Source organism: Nuphar pumila, chromosome 7, assembly GCF_984573655.1.
Source record: "Nuphar pumila chromosome 7, dmNupPumi1.hap1.1, whole genome shotgun sequence".
In the NCBI taxonomy this organism is placed as follows: Eukaryota; Viridiplantae; Streptophyta; class Magnoliopsida; order Nymphaeales; family Nymphaeaceae; genus Nuphar; species Nuphar pumila.
The window spans coordinates 91786150-91807166 of NC_143255.1; the positions used below are offsets into that span (position 1 = coordinate 91786150).

Genomic DNA, 21017 nt, shown 5'->3' on the forward strand with positions numbered 1-21017 from the left:
TTCTAGTACCAAGACAGAGGAGTGGCCAGGATTCTTTCTGAAAGGAAAACCATCAAGAAGTACCAGTGAAATTTTTTTAAAACCCTTTCTTCAGGTCTATCATCAATAAAAAAGATCCGGAGCTGCTATGTTGAATCTGTTAAATTGCTTTCTGCACATTTATGTTACCGTTGGTTGTGCTTGTTCCATTGATGAAACCCTTATAGTATGAGCCACGATAGTATTTCTTGAGATTCTTGTTTAATGCTTTATCCATGATTCTTGTAGAGAAAGACTAAGGGGTGGGTTAACAAATAAATTAATTAAGGCCTTGTTTGGATGTATTTTTATTTATTGCTTACAAATATAAATTTAAGCACATTTCTTAAAGAAGAATCTTGCCTTTACTTTTAATTAAGCGAATGTTTGGATCACCACCACTATTTAAATTATAATAAAGAAGAAAAGAAGATTAATGAGTAGGGGTGATGATGGTGATGGTAGATGGTGATGGCGGTGGTAATGGTGATGATGGTAATGGTAATGGCAGTGGTGGTGGTAATGACAAAGGTGTTGGTGGTGTTGGTAATGGTGGTGATGACAATAGTGGTGGTGGTGGTAGTGGTGATGGGGATGATGGAAGTGAGATGGAAGAAAATAAGTACTGAAGAAAAGGCCTCACTGTACTTTTGAAAAAAAGAGGCGAAATTTATAAAAAGTCATTAGAAAAAGTTGAAAGAAAAGATCCAAACACCAAAACTTGCTCTTTAAAATAAGCATAAATATCAAGGAGCAATTTATAAAGAGATCCAAACAAGGGGTGACTCTTTTGGTTGCATGTATATCAAAAGTATTTGAAGAGACCGTGTGAGCATCTCTTTGAGCTCGATGTGGTCAACCTCCAGTGGGTGGATATGCATCTAGAAGGGTCTTCTCAAGTTCAAGGTTGGTTTCTCCTTCCTGCTTCACGATTAGGTTTTACAATATTGCTAAATTGGCCCTCTACACAACTATGATACACTAGTTATCTTTGAAGGGTCACTGGTCATGTCATTCCGTGTCTAACTTCCAGATGAAACCATTTTCTAGAATATCTAATAGGTCCTTGATGGGATTGTCCTCCTCTTACACAACCTTGCTGGAGACCAAGGGACCCTTCTGCTTTATTTTACTATGTCCACCTTCAAGGATGAAAGTGTTCACATGGTTTATTTCATCAAGCAGTTGTTCGTCATATCAATATTTGGAAATAATTAATGTTTTTTGGGAACTAATAGTAGGAAGTGCTGGTATTGAAGTCCCGAGTCAGATGAGCTATCAGCCCTATAATGTGGAGTCGTGGACCATATAATGATTATGCTCAGGCATATTCTACAATGTTATAGCTGTAAGAAGATCAAAAGTGAGTCAATCAGTGAATTGGACACAGTCCTGGGGAATATTTTTGTCCTATTGAACATTTACTAAATTTTGTTAGAAATTCTATAATATTGAAAGTTCTGATTTGTGAATTCTTCTAGAAAGGTACTTTGTAGGCATCTAACCAGAAAGGAGTGTTCTTCAAAGAATAGGCCCAGATAATTGTTTGACTATTTTTGTTTGAGTTTATGGTTTATACACACTCTGTGATAGCTATGGCATCCCGTCCTCTCTCTCTCTCTCTCTTGTTACAACTGTATGTCCATGCCCCATGGTTGGCACTGATAGTTTGTGGCTATTTTGTTTGAAAGACTGCTTCCGATTTAATGTCTTGATGAAGAGTATTTGGTTATGTATAATCTACTTTTTCATATTCTATACATCTGGTATGGTACTCTCAATTTTAAGTGCACGTGAATGGTTAGTAACTTGGTAGTTTTTTTTTTCCTTTCTGCAATGTTCCTATAACTAACCCTAGTGCAAACTGTTCATCATACAAACAGTGAATCACTTTTGATGTCATTTTCATTGTGGTATTTTTTGTCTTAATTTTCCTTCATAATTGATTTAATTGATTGTGTTTCAGTATTAAAAATTTGATTATTTTTTCTATCAAATTATCCAGTTAGACGGGAAATAAAGATCCTGAGATTGTTTATGCACCCTCATATTATACGCCTTTATGAGGTCATAGAGACACAATCAGACATCTATGTAGTCATGGAGTATGTGAAGTCAGGTGAGCTGTTTGATTACATTGTAGAGAAGGGTAGACTGCAGGAGGATGAGGGTCGTACTTTCTTTCAGCAGGTAATTTGCCAATTTCCATGTGCATAAGTTTCTCAATCTCAACACTTACTGTCTTTGTGTTTCCATATAAAATGAGAACACTTTAATCACAATCTGTTTTATTCATGTGCCTGGACCTTTTGTGGGTATTCGCCTGAGCATTTTCTCATGGGATTTCTGAAGTCAAACAAAGTACGCTGCTATACAACTGACTCACCTTCCAAAAATATTATATGTGACTGCCATTGTTTCTATTGTTATGACCAAGTCCCACAGTTCTTATTCTGTTTGTTCGTCATTTATTCTCTAGAGGTTCGCCATCATTTTCTCTTTGAAGGGACAAAGGTGAACATCTAGTTCACTATCACTTGATTTTTTCCTTTTAGGTATTGATTTTGATGGAAGGGTGCTTGGATTGGGTTGTTGTGGTCTGGTGTTGAGGACTTGAGGTCAATTTTGTATGCTAGGGTGGATCAGGAATAGGAGTGGACATTGGGTCGAGTACCAGATTGGGTAGTTGGATAGCCAACATGAGATGGGCTGCCTTGTGCAGCATAAAGCCTGAGAAGTGTTAGGCCTGACCTGGCCTGACTAGTCAACAGGCCAGGTTGGGCCTAACACTTATCAGGCTTGAGGCTGCACAAGGCAGCCCATTCTCATGTTGGTTATCCAACTATCTCAATGGGGCCCGGCCTGTTTACTGGTTGGGCTTAAAGGCCCAACCTCATCCACTTGGTTCTAAGCCTGATAAGACCTGGGCCTGTGTGATCGGTGCAAATTTTTTTTTCTTTTCCTTCTTCCTTCTTTTTGAGGGAAAAAAGAGAGAGAAGAAAAAACTCTTTGCAAGGTCTCACTTGACCTTTTGAAAAAGATGTTTTGAAATTTATTCGCTTTTGTTTTGAAATTTTGCGGGAAAATGGAGAGACGGGATTCGCTCGTTGGTACGAGGTTCAACCGTTCTTGGCGCCTTTATCAGGGGTAATTGGACCAAGGATCGAATAAATGCCTTTCACTTTACCTAAATTTGTCTAAGTGATTATTCTGAAATCCTAAATGCACATGGAATCAGGCTTGAGCTATGACTTTTGAATTTTGAGAAAATGTGTGCTTTTCTTGGAAATATTTTAGAAATTTGGATTTTCCAAGTGATTTTGAAAATGAATTTGGAAATATCCTTTTAGAAATGTCTTTGAAGTTCAAAAAATGATTTTTGAAAGGTTGAATTTTGAAATGGACTCTGCTTTGAAAGCTTGCAATTGAGGATTTGAAAATTGGATTCAGAGTTTGAGAATTTTGGAATCTGAAATCGAATTTGAATTGCTTTTAAATTGAACATCAAGATTTAGAAATTGATTAAGTTTTGAAATCATAATTGAATTTGAAGTTTGAACTTGAACTTGAAAGCAAAATTGATATTGAATTTGAACTTTGAATTTGGAATTTGAATATTTGAAAATTGAGTTTATATTTTGAAATTGAAACTTAACTTTGAATGTGGGAATGAATTTGGAAATTGAAACTTGGAATTGAAATAAGAAATTGAAATTGAAATTAAAATGGGAATTTAGAAATGAATTTAGGAGTTGAAAAATTTGGAATCCAAAAATAAGTTTTGAAATTGGATTTTGAATTTGGAACTCGGGATTTTGAGATTGAAATTGAATTGAAATTGGAAATCGATTTTTGAAATTGAATTTGGAATTTAAGATGGGATTTTGAAATAAATTTCAAATATTTTGATTTAGAATTGAATTGAGAATTGAAATAAAATTCAGAATCGAATTTGAAAATGAAAATAGAATTCGAAATTTTGGAATTTTGAAGAAAAGTAAAGATTTTAACATTTGAATTTAAAATAGAATTCTAAGTTAAAAGTAAGAACTTAAAAAAATGGGAAGTTTCAGAAAATCGAATTTGGAATTTTGAAACAAATTTTAAAACTGGATGAAATTGGAAATAAACAAAAGATGAATCTGAATTTGTAAATAAAAGTTTGAAAATGATTTTGAATCTAGAAGTGAAAACTGTGTTTTTGAAAATTTATTTCAAAAATCACTTGTAATTTCGAAAATAATTTGAAAAGATGGCAAATAATGATGCAAAATAATGTATGCATTGAAAGAATTTATTTAAAATTGAAATTTTAAAAGCAAATTTCATTCTTTAATAGAATTAAAATAAGATTAAATTTTAATACATTTATGACTATGGTCACAAATATTTTTTAATCTAATCTTTATTTGAATTCTAATAAAGAATAAAATAAATTTTTGTGCCTTTATAAGATTTAAAACAAAACTAAATTTTAATATATTCATGACTATGGCCACAAAAATATCTCAAATTAATTTATATCTTAAATTCTGATAGAGGAAGAAAATGATATCCATTTTTAGAAAATATGATGTTTTTCAGAAGGGACCTAAAGTGTAGGTCAAATTTTATTCCATAAAAGATAAAAATCCTAAGTATTGTTCACATTTTGATTGTGGCCATAAATACGAATCATTTACTTAGGGTCATTTACCTCTTATTAGAATGGTGCACGTGCCATTCGTGTTTTCTCCATAGTGCTTTTTGAAGAATAAAATAAAATAAAATGCCATAAGCAATTACGAGAATTTAAAATACAACTATATACTCATACATTCTATTCTAAACAGAAAAAGTAGAAATTCTCATTAATAATGAAATTATTCCAGTTTGAAATTGAAATATTAAAACTTCCTATTCTAGGAAAGAAAATCAGGATCTCTCCAGCTTCCCTGTAATTACAAGATAGCACAAAGCAATAGAAATGCAAAATATAGAAGGAAAATTGGAAATGTTATTTTAACACTGACACACGTATGGTTATGCTTATGCTATTATTGAAATGCATGTACATATGGGAAGATGTAATGCTTATGCTTACGAAGAGATGCATATACATATGCTTAAGTGCAATGTTTATGCTTATGAAGAAATGCATATGCATTTGCCTAAGTGCAATGCTTATGCTAGTGAAGAATGCACATGCATTTGCCTAAGTGCAATGCTTATGCTAAATGAAGAAATGCACATGCATTTTGCCTAAGTGCAATGCTTATGCTAATGAGAAAGTACATATGAGAATGTATATGCAATGCTTATGATGATGAGAAAATACATATGAGAATGCATATGCAATGCTTATCTGATGAGAAAATACATAGGAAAATGATATGCAATGCTTTATGCTAATGAGAAAATGTACATGCATTTGCGTAAGGGCAATGCATATGCTAATGAAGGAATGTATATGATGAAGCTTACAGTAGAACCTGGGCATGCTTTGAGAATACATATGAGAATGCATATGCAATGCTTTATGCTAATGAGAAAATGTACATGCATTTGCGTAAGGGCAATGCATATGCTAATGAAGGAATGCATATGATGAAGCTTACAATAGAACCTGGGCATGCTCTGAGAAATCAGATGACATGCTGTTAAGAAGTCTAATGACATTGTAAGAAACCAAATGGCATGCCATAAAGAGTCACATGATATGCTGCTAAGGAATCCAATGACATGTTGTAAGAAACCAATGATATGCTGTGAGAATATCAAGTGATATGATGTAAAAATGTCAAGTGATGTGCTGTGGAAATATCTAGCGATATGCTGTAAAAACATCAAATGATGTGCTATGAAAATACACAGCGATATACTGTGAAGATATCAAGTAACGTGTTGTGAAAATATCCAGCGATATACAGTGAAAACATCAAGTGATGTGCTGTGAAAACATCTAGCAATATACTGTGAAAACATCAAATGATGTGCTGTGAAAATACACAGCGATGTACTGTGAAAATATCAACTGATGTGCTGTGAAAAATACACAGCGATATACAGTGAAAACATCAGGTGATGCTGTGAAGATAGCAAATGATGCCAAGGGATAACATCAAGTGATATCAAATGATATGCTGTGCCGATATCAAGTGATATCAAGTGACTGATAAAATCGGAAGTACAGGTAAGTGGTGATGTGTAGGTAAAGAATCAAATATGCAGTGAATGATGTGCTGTCTGTGCAGGGATCATATCAAAATGCGTTGCCATTGATAATTCAAACTGGTCAATATCTACAACATGAAAAGGATCATCCAAGAAACCATGTTTTCTGTCATGGCTTTTGCGCCGAATGGTAAGCTCTGTTCTTCGCTATCTTTAACAATGTGACTCAGACTATCCAAAGAAAATGCGTTAGATTGTTCAGCAGTTGAACAAATCACAGCCATTTGAACTTTCAAATCAATCCACCATAGTGCAGTAAATCAATGATCTACTCTCCACGGCAGCAAACTGGTATGCAGCAGGTCATTTGTATACAACAAATTGACTTGCTGAAAACCGATTTCTGCCAGCTGGTTTCATCAGCCTCAGCAGATGGACTTTAGCAGCATCAAACAGTGGATTTAGCAGCAGCAGCAGCAGATCGACTTCAGCCAGCACATCGATTTCAGCAACAGTAGGTCAACATAACAGTAAATCAATAGAACAACACTGCAAATTGATTTGCCGATCGATTTTCCTAGCATATGAAAATTTGTTGCCGAAGGCTATGTCCAACTCTTTCCGTTGTGGACAGCTGAGCATGGCATGTGATATGTTGGTATGATTATGGGAGTCTGACTAGTGATTCCCCTTGGGAATTTCCTCATGAACATGAATGGAACTATTGGCTTTTGCAAAGGACGAGTTACTTGCAGCTTGTCAAGTCCAATCCCATAATGTAACGACCTGAGTTTCTTTTTTCGAGCCGGGTTGTCTAGTGATCAAATGGTTATCAATTAATGGTATTCAAGGGACCATACACATTATATGAAATCTGATTCTTCGCTTGTAAGGTGGAGAAGTGAAATGATGTGAAGTGAGGTGCCGTGAGCAATGAAGTGCTGATAAAAGCACAATGCTGAAAAGGAGAAACAGATGAGAAGATCTGATTTAAAATCAGCAGAGCAGTGTGTTTCACGGTATAGCAGAGGAATATTACCTAGCAAATGCAAAAATCTGTGAGAGGCTAATGCTCAGCAGTTTCTGGATTGAATCCAATTCAATACAGAAATCAAGTTTGATGCAATTGAGATCACTATACTAAGTTTGATGCAATCGGTAGCTGGGTTAAGTTTGATGTATCAAAACAAATTACAGAACATTAATGCCATTGCTATGCTGAAACAGGAAATTGATACAGTTGAGATGAAGATGCTGGAAAGCTGATGAGATGAAGAGACGAACTAGGATTAAGATTGGTAGATCCGATGAATATGATGTTAAATGAATGACACAAGAATCGGAAAACAGGAAAAATGCTGAATCAAAAGACGGAGTGCGGATGATGAAATCAAACATGTGATATACAATCTGATGAATGTCAAACAGAGATGATCAAATGAATGGATGATGTACATACAAATTGTGATGATGCAGATGAATCACAACGATGAAAACAAAATTTCAGAAACAGAAGAATATTACTAATGAAACCAGTAAAATGTTGGAAATGAAATAAAGAGGATGGAACTCAGAAATGCAGAAAATGTAGATTGCAACAGTAAATGCAAAACAAACTTAATATAGGAAATACAAATTGCTGAAATCATAGGAAAAACTAAATGAACTTGATACAGGAAATACAGAAGACACAGACGGCTGAAATAAAAAAGTTTCAAATGAACAGGATATTACAGATGCAAGGTATTACAAAGTGCACCACCGGTTGGAATGCAGATGCAGGGTATTACTGAAGATGCAAAATGCAGATGAGATGATGCGATTCAAAACTAAAAAAGAAGAAGGAAAATATGATGTAGTGATGAAGATGGATCGCTGAATCAGAAAAACGCAGATGATGCTGAAACCTATGTCACATGGGTGCGGGTGCGACACGGGTGCGGCGCAATTTTAAAAATTTTAGACACGGGGACTCGGCTATATATATATATATAATAATAATAATAATAATAATATATCCTGTGTGCATATATGTGGATATTGTCCTCTAAAGTTTGGCACTAGCATGAGTGTTTTTATAAACTTTGCAAATTGTACTTTTGCCCTTGCAGAAAGAGGGGTTCGGGGGCTCTCCCGGCACGGGTCCCGCTGCGCGGTGAGCGGGCAGAGGGGGGGGGCAGCGCCCCTCGTAATTTTTTTCTTCTGGGGCTTATGTTTGAGACTCATGCTATATATATATTTTTTAAAAAAATATATAAAAAGATCATTTTTTTTGTTTTTTTCCCTAAAAATGGACAATTTTTGGACTCAGTCAACGTTGACCGAGACAAAAAAAGGACGGACTCATCCTCGACTCGTTGACCAAGTCCGACTCGGCATTGACCGAGTCCGGGCCGAGTCCGAAGCCGCACCAGTGTCCGCACCCGTGTTGGGGCATGTCGACTCGGGTGCGGCGCCTCCCTAGCCGAGTCTGTGTGACATAGGCTGAAACTGAAATTTGCTGAGTGAGGATTAGATCGGATGAGATGAAATAATGCTAAACATTTAGACAACAAATCGCAGAAATATTAAAATGATACAATGCTTATCCGAAATTACGAAATGAAGCATAATTCGGAAATGCAATGCGATTAAGGTAGGATGCTGTAATGAGAATCAGATGTAGCTAACCCGATGAAAATGTCTATAGTGAAGTGCTAATGTGCACAGTGAAGTGAATGCGAGAATGATGCAGAAAATCAAAGTATATGAACCAACAACGAAAGAAATGTAACAAAGAAGAGATCAACATCTTATTGCAAAAATGCAAACCGATGGTGCTATAGGCAGATCGGTAGTGCATATTATGCGTCAATGGAGAAGAAACAAAAACTGATATCATATAAAGAAAATCCAAGCGAAAGGAGAGGAAAAAGGCAAATCCACAGAAAGATAAAGAGGGAGAGGGGATAATTCTTACCTTGGCTACTGTTGCAGGGCTGATTTCCTTCAGTCGATCAAGAAGAGAAGAAAAAGAGAGAGAGAGAGAGGGAAAAGGAAGAAGGAGAGAGAAAGGGGAAAAGGAAAGAGGAGAGAGACAGGGGAAAAGGAAAGAGAGGAAGGCTCGAAGGCCCTTTTGCAGTGCTCGGTGTGAGGATGCGATCGATGCTTGGTGGATCCGAGATGGTCTCTCCTGCGTTGGTTTATAACGGGGGAGGCCGTTACAAATTTTTCAACAAAGGTCCCTCACATTTTTAAAGTTTTTCAAAAAGAAGGTTTTATTACAAGTTTTTTTCAAAAAGAAGGTAAAGCTACTTTTCGAAATTTTTCTTTTATGTTTTTGAAAGAAAAACCTAAAAATACGAGGGAAATGCGAGGGATTTAAGAGATGGGGTTCAGATGAGATTTTTTTGAAAAGTTTACGAAAGTATTGAATTTGAAATTTTGAGAATTTTACAAAAAAGGGGAGTTTTGAAATAGCAGGTTAAATTTTAAAAATCGAGTTTTAAAATGGATCTGGATTCGAGGTTTTGAGCAAACATCGAGTTTGGATCTTGAATTGAGGAAACATAAGAGGGATGGATCCAAATGGAGATTGGATCTAGATAAAATATCTGAGCCACAAAAAAAATTGATTTTGGATTTTTAGATTTTGAATTGTAAATAGGAGATCCGAACTCAGAATTAGATTTGGATATTTGATCTGGATTCAAGATTGGGTCAAATATAGAAAATGAAATTGGATTTCGGATCTTCAACAAGGAAGTGAATCCGAGAAATAATCAGGAGTTGATAAGAAGTTGACCCAATTACTCAGAAGGTGGGGACCAGGGTCAAAAAAGGAATTTTTGAAATTTTTGAAAATTTGGGGTGTTCACAGCCTGGCCCAAACCCCAAAAGAGTCAGGTCAGGATTTTGGGTGGCTGGGCTAGGTTGAGCTAGCCTAATGTCCACATGCCAAGAAAGGGATAAGAAGCACAGCTGGCAGAAAAGGAGTTTTAACGGTGAATGAACATGGTTTACTAAAGAGGGTTTGCAGTGAAATAAAGGGTAGTTCCGTTAAAAATGAGGGTGATGTAGTCATTTCTTTAATGATGGACAAACAACTGATTTCAAAGCTGAATTAGGATTTTTATGATGGAGGTCTTCTCAAGTGTGTCATTAATGTGGCTTGGGAAATCTGAAGGGTTTAAATGTAAAATTTAAATAAGTGAGCTGGTTAAATATGAAACAGATAAAAGGTTATTGGAATTTGTTATTTGATCTAATTAAAGTTAAAATAATTTATTTTGAAATAACATGATCTTTTTTGGGGTATAAAGAGCTCATTTGAGAATGTTCCTAATTTTGCATGATGAAGTTTTCAGCATAACTTACAGTGCATTTTGAAATCAGATTATTTCTGGTGTGGAGTATTGCCACAGAAATATGGTAGTTCACAGGGACCTTAAGCCTGAAAATATTCTCCTAGATTCCAAATGCAATGTAAAAATTGCAGATTTTGGCTTAAGCAATATCATGCGAGATGGGCATTTCCTGAAGACCAGCTGTGGTAGCCCAAATTATGCAGCTCCTGAGGTAAGTACCACTTTCTAGTAGTGATTTTGTATTTAAGTTTTATGGCAAGGGCATTATGGTAAGGTGCTGTGCATCTGAATTTTTTTGTTTCTTCTCTTCTTATGTAGGTAATATCTGGAAAACATTATGCTGGACCAGAGGTTGATGTTTGGAGTTGTGGTGTGATATTGTATGCCCTTCTTTGTGGGTCTCTTCCCTTTGATGATGAGAACATCCCAAATCTGTTCAAAAAAATAAAAGTAATTATTTTGATAAGGACATCCCAAATCTTCCCTTTGATTTTATTGTATTCTTCAGTGTATTTTTTGTTTAATGGTCCTTTGCTCATAGGGGGGGATATATACTTTGCCGAGTCATTTGTCAGTTAGTGCAAGGGACTTAATTCCGAGGATGCTTGTTGTTGATCCCATGAAACGGATAACAATTCCTGATATTCGTCAACATCCATGGTTCCAATCTCATCTTCCACGCTATTTAGCTGTTCCCCCACCAGATACAATGCAACAGGCGAAGAAGGTATGATCTCTCACCTTGATTTGCTCAGATTCTTCTAATCATTTGATCTTTGGTAATGCATATGGCCAGATGGTACTCTTACTTTCTTCACAAAAGCAGAGGCTCATGTAAATAGATTCAGACTAAATTGGTGCAGTTCTATTTGTACTGTGGCCATATCTTAAGCTGGCTGAAGTTCTTATTTGTATTCTTAAAATACAACGTTATGTTGATTTTCATGCTAAAGCTGCTGGCTACAGCATAATTTCAATAGGAAGATTTTGCATTTCTGCTTAAATCTAGTTGGCTCTGCTTTGCTACTCAAATGTGCAGAATCCGCCCTTTGTATTGAATAATAATATATTAAGTGAAAAAATACTTGTTTAAATCTATGGCTGTGTTGCGTTTACTTCTAATAGACAGCCATTGCCATGTCAGACCTATGTCACATGATCTGCAGGGAGGGACATATGATGCAAATAAGCTTTGTAGGAAGACATGGCAGTTCCCAAAAATAAGGATATGGGGAGGTGACCATACCATACACAGACTGTCACGAAGTAGCACGGATCCTGAGGCAACCAAAAGACAAATACAAAAGATCTAAAACATAAACATAATTTATTTAACCAAAGATAAGAAATAACATATTTATTAATACACCCACAAGAACACAAAAAAATAAAATAATTTTTTTTATTAATAATATTTTTTTTTTTTACAAATGAACCTCACTACAAAGACACTCAAATACACCCCATATGTACATCCTCTATTGCCTATACAACAAAAGGATGAGCAATATATAGAGGAAGACATAACCTAGCCGTTAGAGCTAGTCCTAACAGCTAGTTTGACTAGTCAAACTAGCTGTTAGAGCAAATTCCAACTGCTAGTTTGACTTTTCAAACTAGCCATTACAAACCCCAATGGCTAGTTGGTTAATCTCATTTGACCAAAAAAAAGTAAATAAATAAAATTACAAATTTAGTCCTATTAAATAATGACTAATATTAATAAAAATAAAATCCCTATTCTACCCTAAAAGTATACAATATGTATACTTATCCTAAACTATCCTTTTACTAAAATTTAGATCACAATAAGTATACTTGGAATTACAATAAAAAAACAATACAAAAGAAATACAAAAAAAATACCTATAAGTATACCTTAGTATACTTATGTAGATAATACAATGTATATATCTTAACACCCCCCTCAAACTCATGGTTGACAAACGAAAGTTTGCAAACAAAATATAGATCTTCATTGGCTTCAAATAATAATATTTATGGTGAGTTCTTCAACAACAATAGATCTTTCAAAGGAGATTCCATGATCACTATTAGGAATCTACTCTTTCAAATCTCTAAGGAGCTTTATAGCAATCCATGACTTTGATTAGATCCTTTGTAGAGATAACGACACAAGTCAACCACTACAACAAAAGTATTATAACACAAAATATAGAAAAAAAATACAAGAAATATATATATATATATAATATTAGTTACATATATATATATATGGAGAGAGGATGGCCAAATACACCAAAGACATGAGAAAATAAATATAAATTACAATAATTTAAACAATGAGGAGAAAAACTATTTTAAAAAAAATTTGAAAACAATTACAAGAACCAACTAAATATAAGTAAGAGATACTATAGACCTTTCAAACAAGAGTTACTAAACATAATTTCATATCTTCAGTAATTCTAAAATATCCATAGTCACAAAAACAACACATTTCCAATGATAGATAGAAGATATTAAAACACTGGAGACCAAAAATAATCACAATATACACTATCAAGAGGCAAGCATGCACAAATGATATTTCAATAGCTTAGATAGACATTTCATACGAAAATTTAAATCATCAACAAATTTAAACAACTATATCAAATTGTCAATAAGAATCATATAAGAGCAAAACTTTAATGTCTCAAAGAAATGCAAAAGGTCAAAGGATCATAACAATAACAATATCAATAGGAAATAAATGCATTCAAAATGCTAATGGAGACCACAAATTACCATTTCTCATAAAAAGGCAAAAGGGCATTGAAAAAGATTAGAAAATACATGAAACAATTATAGAAATCCCACATCAACAAATTTTAACATCATAAGAAACAACAAGTTTTTTCACAAATCCCATCAAGGCTTTATAAAAACAATAGTTTGGTCACAACAAGCAATCACCAAGAGTTGCCAGTCAGGAAAGCGAGAGCAGGAAGCGATTCGAGAAGCGGAAGCCGAAAGCGAGGCACTTCCAAAATTTTAGCAAGTGAAAAGCGTGGGACGACTTAGAAGCAAACCAAAAATCGTTTTGGAAGCGGCCTAGAAAGTGAGGTGGAAGCGAGGGGGAAGTAAAAAAAGGAAAAAAAAGAAAGAAAAACAAAACAACTACGCCTTCATCCCAAAACAATTTGGGTCAGCGATATGAACCAAAAAAGAAATTCATTTTGGGTCTTCCACATGAATCCTTTTCCTCCAATCATTTCTATCCAATGCCATGTCCTCGGTGAGGTTCAAAGCATTCATATCCTTTCCTATCATCTCCATCCAAGTCTTCCTAGGCCTACCCCGACCTCTTTTAACTAATATATTTTCCCATTTCTCCAACCTTCTAACTGGAGCATCATTAGGCCTTCGCCGAATATGTCCAAACCACCGTAAACGATTCTTTCGCATCTTATTTTCAATGGGTGCAACACCTACCTTCTTACGTATCTCCTCGTTCCGAATCTTATCTTTTATTGTATTTCCACACATCCATCTAAGCATCCGCATCTCAGCTACACTCATTTTTTGAATATGATGTCTCTTGGCAGCCCAACATTCCGTACCATATAGTAAAGCGGGTCTAATAGTCGTCCTATAAAACTTTCCCTTCAACCGCAATGGCATTCTACGATCGCACAACACTCCAGTTGCACTTTTCCATTTCATCCACCCAACCTTTATCCTATGATTTACATCTCCATCAATTTCTCCATACTTTTGAATGATGGATCCCAAATATTTGAAATAATCATTCACCGGTATATCTTGCTCACCAAGCTTCACTACACTCCCATCACTACTTCGTTGCTTACTAAACCGACATTCCATATATTCAGTCTTACTCAACTTAAAAAAAAGAAAGAAAAACAAGAAGGAAAAAACAAAAAAAAGGAAAAAAGAAGAGAAAGTGAGCTTCCCATTAATGGGGAAGTGCGCTTCCCATTTTTTTTTGGTGTTTCCCAACATGTTTTGGAAGTGTCATGTTTCGTGCTTTCAAAACACACTTTGGGGAAGTGCGCTTCCGCCGTTCTTATGGCGCTTCCGGTAACCCTGCAATCACCTCACTGACCTCCAACTCAACATCATCAAAATCCGAGTGTATCACAAGAGATAAAAAAGTGTTAGCAATAACCATACCAGTAACCATGCACCAACAATACCGACTATCTATACTAACAATAAAAATAAGATAAAACCACAAGAGGTGCACACACCTCACCTCATCCATGGTAGTAAAACTATATATAACACCATCAGCTACAACGGGTGCACACAACTCACAACACATATTTGTAAAATTGATATAACATGACCCTTGGCCACAAAAAAGGCCACTCGAATAAGAGGGGAGAGAGGAAAGCAAGAAAGGTAAAGAAATCTTGTAATGAAAACAAACTAATGTTATTAGAAATTTAAGAAATAAAATTTGAAAAATAATATTCAAATCAAGGCAAGAGAAATAAGAGATTTAATTCACATGAACCACCATGGTACACAACAAAAATAGTATAGCCATCACCAGTGTTGTGAAAAGCGTTGTGGCGTAGCGAGGCGCTCCACCAAAAACCGAGGCGAGGCGTAAAGCGTAAGCCTCAATTTTTTTTTGAAAACTTTAAAAAAAGTATAAAAAATATATACAAATACAAATAAATAAAGAAATGCTTTATTGATGAAATAACAACCAATAAGAAATAGAAAATCTCAAATAAGTACTAAAAATATGAGATTAACATATAAAAGTAACTAAAAAACTGATTACATAACTGGAAAATATATGAAATTAACCAAAAAAAGTTAAAATATACTAAGAAACTGATTACATAACTGAAATAACTGGAAAATATATGAGATTAACCTGCAAAAGTTAAAATATATGAGATTATTCTAAAAAATATGAGATTAACATATAAAAGTAACTAAAAAAATGATTACATAACTAGAAAATATATGAGATTAATCAACAAAAGATAAAATATACTAAGAAACCGATTACATATCTGGAAAATATATGAGATTAACCAACAAAAGTTAAAATATATGAGATTATTCTAAAAATATGAGATTAACATATAAAAGTAACTAAAAAAATGATTACATAACTGGAAAATACATGAGATTAACCAACAAAAGTTAAAAGATAATTAATAAGAAATTGATTACATAACTGAAATAATTGAAAAATATATGAGATTAATCTACAAAAGTTAAAATATATGAGATTATTCTAAAAAATGTGAGATTAACATATAAAAGTAACTAAAAACTGATTACATAACTGGAAAATATATGAAATTAACCAACAAAAGTTAAAATATACTAAGAAACTGATTACATAACTGAAAAAACTGAAAAATATATGAGATTAACCTACAAAAGTTAAAATATATGAGATTATTCTAAAAAACATGAGATTAACATATAAAAGTAACTAAAAACTGATTACATAACTGGCAAATATATGAGATTAACCAACAAAAGTTAAAATATACTAAGAAACTGTTTACATAACTGGAAAATATATGAGATTAACCTACAAAAGTTAAAATATATGAGATTATTCTAAAAAGTATGAGATTAACATATAAAAGTAACTAAAAAATTGATTACATAGCTGAAAAATATATGAGATTAACCAACAAAAGTTAAAATATATCAAGAAACTAATTACATGACTGAAATAACTGAAAAATATACGAGATTAACCAACAAAAGTTAAAATATAGTAATATATTAAGAAATTTATTATATAACTGAAATAACTGGAAAATATATGAGATTAACCTACAAAAACTTTGCTGATTATGTCTCAGAAATCTTGTTGGAAAGTAAATTTTTTTTTTTGCGCCTTAGGCTTGCGCCTTGAGGCACAAATGGCCGCGCCTCAAGGCGAGGCGCACCTTTTGCGCCTCAAGGTGCATGTTTGATAACTATGGCTATCACAAATAAAGATCAATACAAGCATATAATCACAATGAATTACACACGCCAAATAAAACTCACATAGCCAGGGATCAAATCAATGTTAGTTAAAGCCAAACTGAGTATCGACACCGCACTCATAAATCGGCAATCTAAACCGATACAACGAGGTTCACACAAATCACCTCAACAAACATCTCTAACCCCACAATTAAAGAGGTGCATGTAATGAAATGAGCGGAAAACAAATACAAGCCAACGAAGGGCATACAAACACACACTACAACCACAAATCCACTTTAAGGATAACACATTAAGCCAAGTAGGGCTTGCAACAAAATGTAAAAAAAAATATCTTTTATTGTCAAAAAGCTTAGCGAGAAGCTTGAAAATAAATGGGGACCTTATGTCCCTATTTATACACATAGAGGGAGCCTTGGGAGCTCCCATAGAGATGTTGGGAGCTCCCAACGGCTATATTTGTAGTTGTTGGGAGCTATCCAACATCTCTATAGGTTAATTCCCATAGAAATCCTTACACTAACCTAAATTACATTTATTAAAAAAATAAAACTATTTACCTAATCAAGTTACATATAGTAAAATGACCAAAATGCCCCTGATGGACATTATATATATATATAAATATATATTAAACATTCATATTTTAACACCCCTCCTCAAACTTATAGTGTATACATTGAAAGTTTGTTAAGTATGAATATGAAACGAGGTGATGCAAGAGCTTTGGTGAAGAAGTCAACAAGTTGATATTTAGAAGTAACATATGAAAGCTCGATGATTCCTTTCAAATATTCGTCTCGTACATACCATTTTGATATGCTTGGTGCACTCATGGAAGGTATGGTTGCTAGCAATATAGATAGCACTCTTGTTATCACAACACATTTTCAAAGGTCTGGAGATGTCTCCATATCTTTAAGAAGATTCCTTAGCCATACAAGTTCCATAGTTGTAGCCATAGCCATATATTCAACTTCAGTAGATGACAATAAAACTTTTTGCACCATCATGAAATTAGAAAATCCCCTAAAAAAACACAAAAACGAGTAGTTGAGACCTTATCATTTGGATATCCTCCCCAATCAGCATCAGTATAAGCAAACAAATCCAATGATGATGATGAGGATAAGAAAGGCCATTTATTTATGGAATTCTTTATATATCTCACAATTTGCAACACAGTACTCATGTGTACGATGGTTAGAGCATGTTGAAATTGACTTGCAGAGTGAACAACATGAGCTATGTCTAGTCTGGTGATGGTTAAATAGGTAAATGACCCAATCAACTGTCTATATAGAGTAAGATCGTCCAAAAGTGTCCCATCTTCAAATTTTAGCTTTGCATTGACAACTTCAGGTGTCTCCACTTTTTTGTCATCTGTTATACCAGACTTTGCATAAATATCAGCAGAAAGCTTTATCTGAGAAAGAACATAGCCCCTGGGAGAATAAAAGACTTTAATACCTAAAAAATATCTTAAAAAATCAAGTCAGACATATCAAAATTTTTGTTTAAAACATTTTTAATTTCAATAACTCCTTATTCATCATTCTCTGTTAGTATCATATTATCTACATATAGCAGGTACATGTACTTTTAACAAAAAAGAGTTGTGTCAGTATAACAAGAATGCAATCCTAAATGAATCATGACACTACTAAATCTATCATACCAGGCTTTTGGGGCATGTTTGAGACCATATAACGCTTTTCTTAATCTAAGAATTTTCTCTTTATCAATACTAAAACCCGACAGGTCCATATAAATTTCTTTATTTAATTCTCCATTGAGAAATGCACTTTTGACATCTAGTTGATAGATAGGCCCTTTTTGTATGAAAGCTACGACTATTAGGGTTCTAATAATAGTCATCCTAGCTACAGGGGCAAAAGTTTCTTCATAGTCAATTTTGTATTCTTGCGAATAACCCTTGTCAACTAGCCTTGCTTTATATCTTTCTAGACTTCCATCACTCTTGGTTTTAACTTTGAACACCCATCTACAACCTATGGTTTTCTTTCCTAACGGTAAAGTAGTTATTTTCCATGTTTTGGCTTTCATAAGGGCATCTAATTCTATCTTTATAGCTTATTTCCAATGAGAAGTTTTTAGCTTCATTATAATTAGACGGTTCATGATAAGAATGTGATGATTACTAAATTTTTATCTAATGATTCTTCTTCGGGAGAAAAGTATTTTTCGAAAGCATTTTGAGGATTATTTTCCTCACGTTGGGTATAAACACGTATGCCTTAAATAGATCTCTTATCTACTATATCACCATCTATAGTATGATGATCACAAGGTTCTATACTCTCATTACTAGGATGGTTATCATCATTATTTAAAGTCTCATTATCATTCCTCGTAGTGAGATCAAATAAAAAAGTGTAGTCTACTTCTTTTTCATTTCTTTGATTAAAGCCATTCTCATTTTCTAAGAAAGTCACATCTTTGGAAACATAAAGTTTGTTGTTAAAATCAAAACATTTATTATCCGTTTTGATTTTTTCCATATCCAATGAAAACACATTCAATGTCCTTTGGGGATAATTTATCTCTCTTGTATAGGAGTACAAAACATTTACAACCAAAAACCTGTAATCTTTTGAAGTCGGGTGTTATTTTAAATAAATTTTTACAAGGGAAAATATTTTGCAATGATAATAATGACATTCAATTTATTAAATATGTTGAAGTCAACACAGCTTCGACTCAAAAGGATTTTGAAATATTCTTAGAAATAAGGAGGGTTCTAGCGGTTTCCATAATATGTCTATGTTTTCTTTGTGCTAGCCCATTTTGTTGGGGAGTTCTAGGACAAGATCTTTGATGGCAAATTCCATGTTTTAAGTATTTTTGAAATTCTTTTGATAAATATTCTCCACCCGAATCGGATCTAAGTGTGACAATGTTACTTTGAAATTGATTTTTGACTATCATATGAAATTCTTTAAAGAAAGAAAATACATCAGATTTTAAATTAAAAAAATAGAGCCATACATATCTAGTAAAGTCATCGATAAATGACACATAATATGAATAACTTCTTTTCGATATAACCGGAAAAGGACCCCAAATATCCGAGTATACTAACTCAAAAGTTTTTTAGAAATAAAAGTTCTATTTGAAAAATGGATAGATTTCATTTTGCTAAGTATACAATCTTTGCTTACCACGTCATTTTCTTTACAAAATTTTTCCTTTTAAGGAAAAAGATACATTTTTGAATAACTTGAGTGTCCAAGTCTTTTATGCCAAGTTTCAATATCATTATCTTGCACATAATTACAAAAATGTTTTGGTGGAAGAGATAAAGAATCTATAAAATAGAGATCTCCCCTCCTATAGCCTTGCCCAATCCGTTTCCCAGACTGGAAATCCTGCATAAAGCAACCTTTAGATGAAAAGGAGATTTTGTAATGAGATATGCGGAAAAACAAAGAGTGCGATAATCCCTTACAATGTCCATCAATGGACAAACAAAAGGGATGACAGCCAAATCCACAAAGGGACAACACAACATAAAAATATAAATGTCTCTTATTGAAAAGAGAGAGAGCTCTCAAGAGTAAAGAATACAAGAGGGGTTCACCCCTATATATACACAAAAAAGGAGAGTGAGGGGTGACCTTATGGCCTTAAAAGAAGCGCCACATAGGGGGCTCCCCATGGAGTCGTTGGGAGCCCCCAACGGTCACAAATGTGACCGTTGGGGGCCCCATCGACTCCATGGTGGGGCCCCTTATGTGGGTAAAAAACAAAATAAAAAAGAAGAAAATAAAGTGCAAAAATAAATACAAAAGAAAGGGAAAATAACAAGTACCCCTATCGGGTACTTGTGAAATGACTAAAATACCCCTATTGGGTATATTAGACAATATATATATATATATATATATATATATATATATATATATATATATATATATATATATATATATGGATTACATGTATTTTAACACCCTCCCTCAAGCCTTACTGGGATATAACCGAAAGCTTGTTAAGGAAAAACAAAAAACGAGGAGCGGCAAGGGCTTTAGTGAAGAAGTCCGCCAACTGGTACTCGGATGTGACGTAAGGTAGTGCTATTGTTCCTCTTAGGTATTCATCACGTACGTAATGAGAGTCCATCTCGATGTACTTAGTACGCTCATGGAAGGTGTGATTGCTTCCAATATAAATTACGCTTTTGTTGTCACAACACATCTTCGAAGGAGTAGAGATGACAATGCCCATATCACTGAGGAGACTTCTTAGCCATACAAGCTCCATGGTTGTAGTGGCCATAGCACGATATTCCGCTTCTATTGAGGACAAAGATACTTTGTGCTGCTTCTTGCATCTCCAAGAAATCATAGAGTCACCTAAGAAAACACAAAAACCCGTAGTTGAGACTTTGTCATTGGGATTTCCTCCCCAATCAGCATCAATATAAGCAATTAAATCAAGTGATGAAGAGGAGGAAAGAAAAACTCCCTTAGTTGACAGAAACCCCTGAAGTCATCAATGCAAAGTTAAGGTTGGAAGATGGAACACCTCTCGAGGATC

General features: G+C 34.2%; 1 protein-coding gene across 2 annotated transcripts in view; it reads left to right on the top strand.

Annotated features, from left to right (window-relative positions):
• LOC149832473 (SNF1-related protein kinase catalytic subunit alpha KIN10-like) overlaps positions 1-21017 on the top strand; it is a 79700-nt gene that overhangs the window by 22839 nt on the left and 35844 nt on the right. For both annotated transcript variants that reach the window (XM_090014519.1, XM_090014518.1), the window contains exons 3-6: positions 2024-2208; positions 10546-10728; positions 10836-10967; positions 11059-11244. In XM_090014519.1, coding sequence (XP_089870645.1) covers positions 2024-2208; positions 10546-10728; positions 10836-10967; positions 11059-11244 — 686 coding nt within the window. The remainder of the gene's footprint in view (positions 1-2023; positions 2209-10545; positions 10729-10835; positions 10968-11058; positions 11245-21017) is intronic.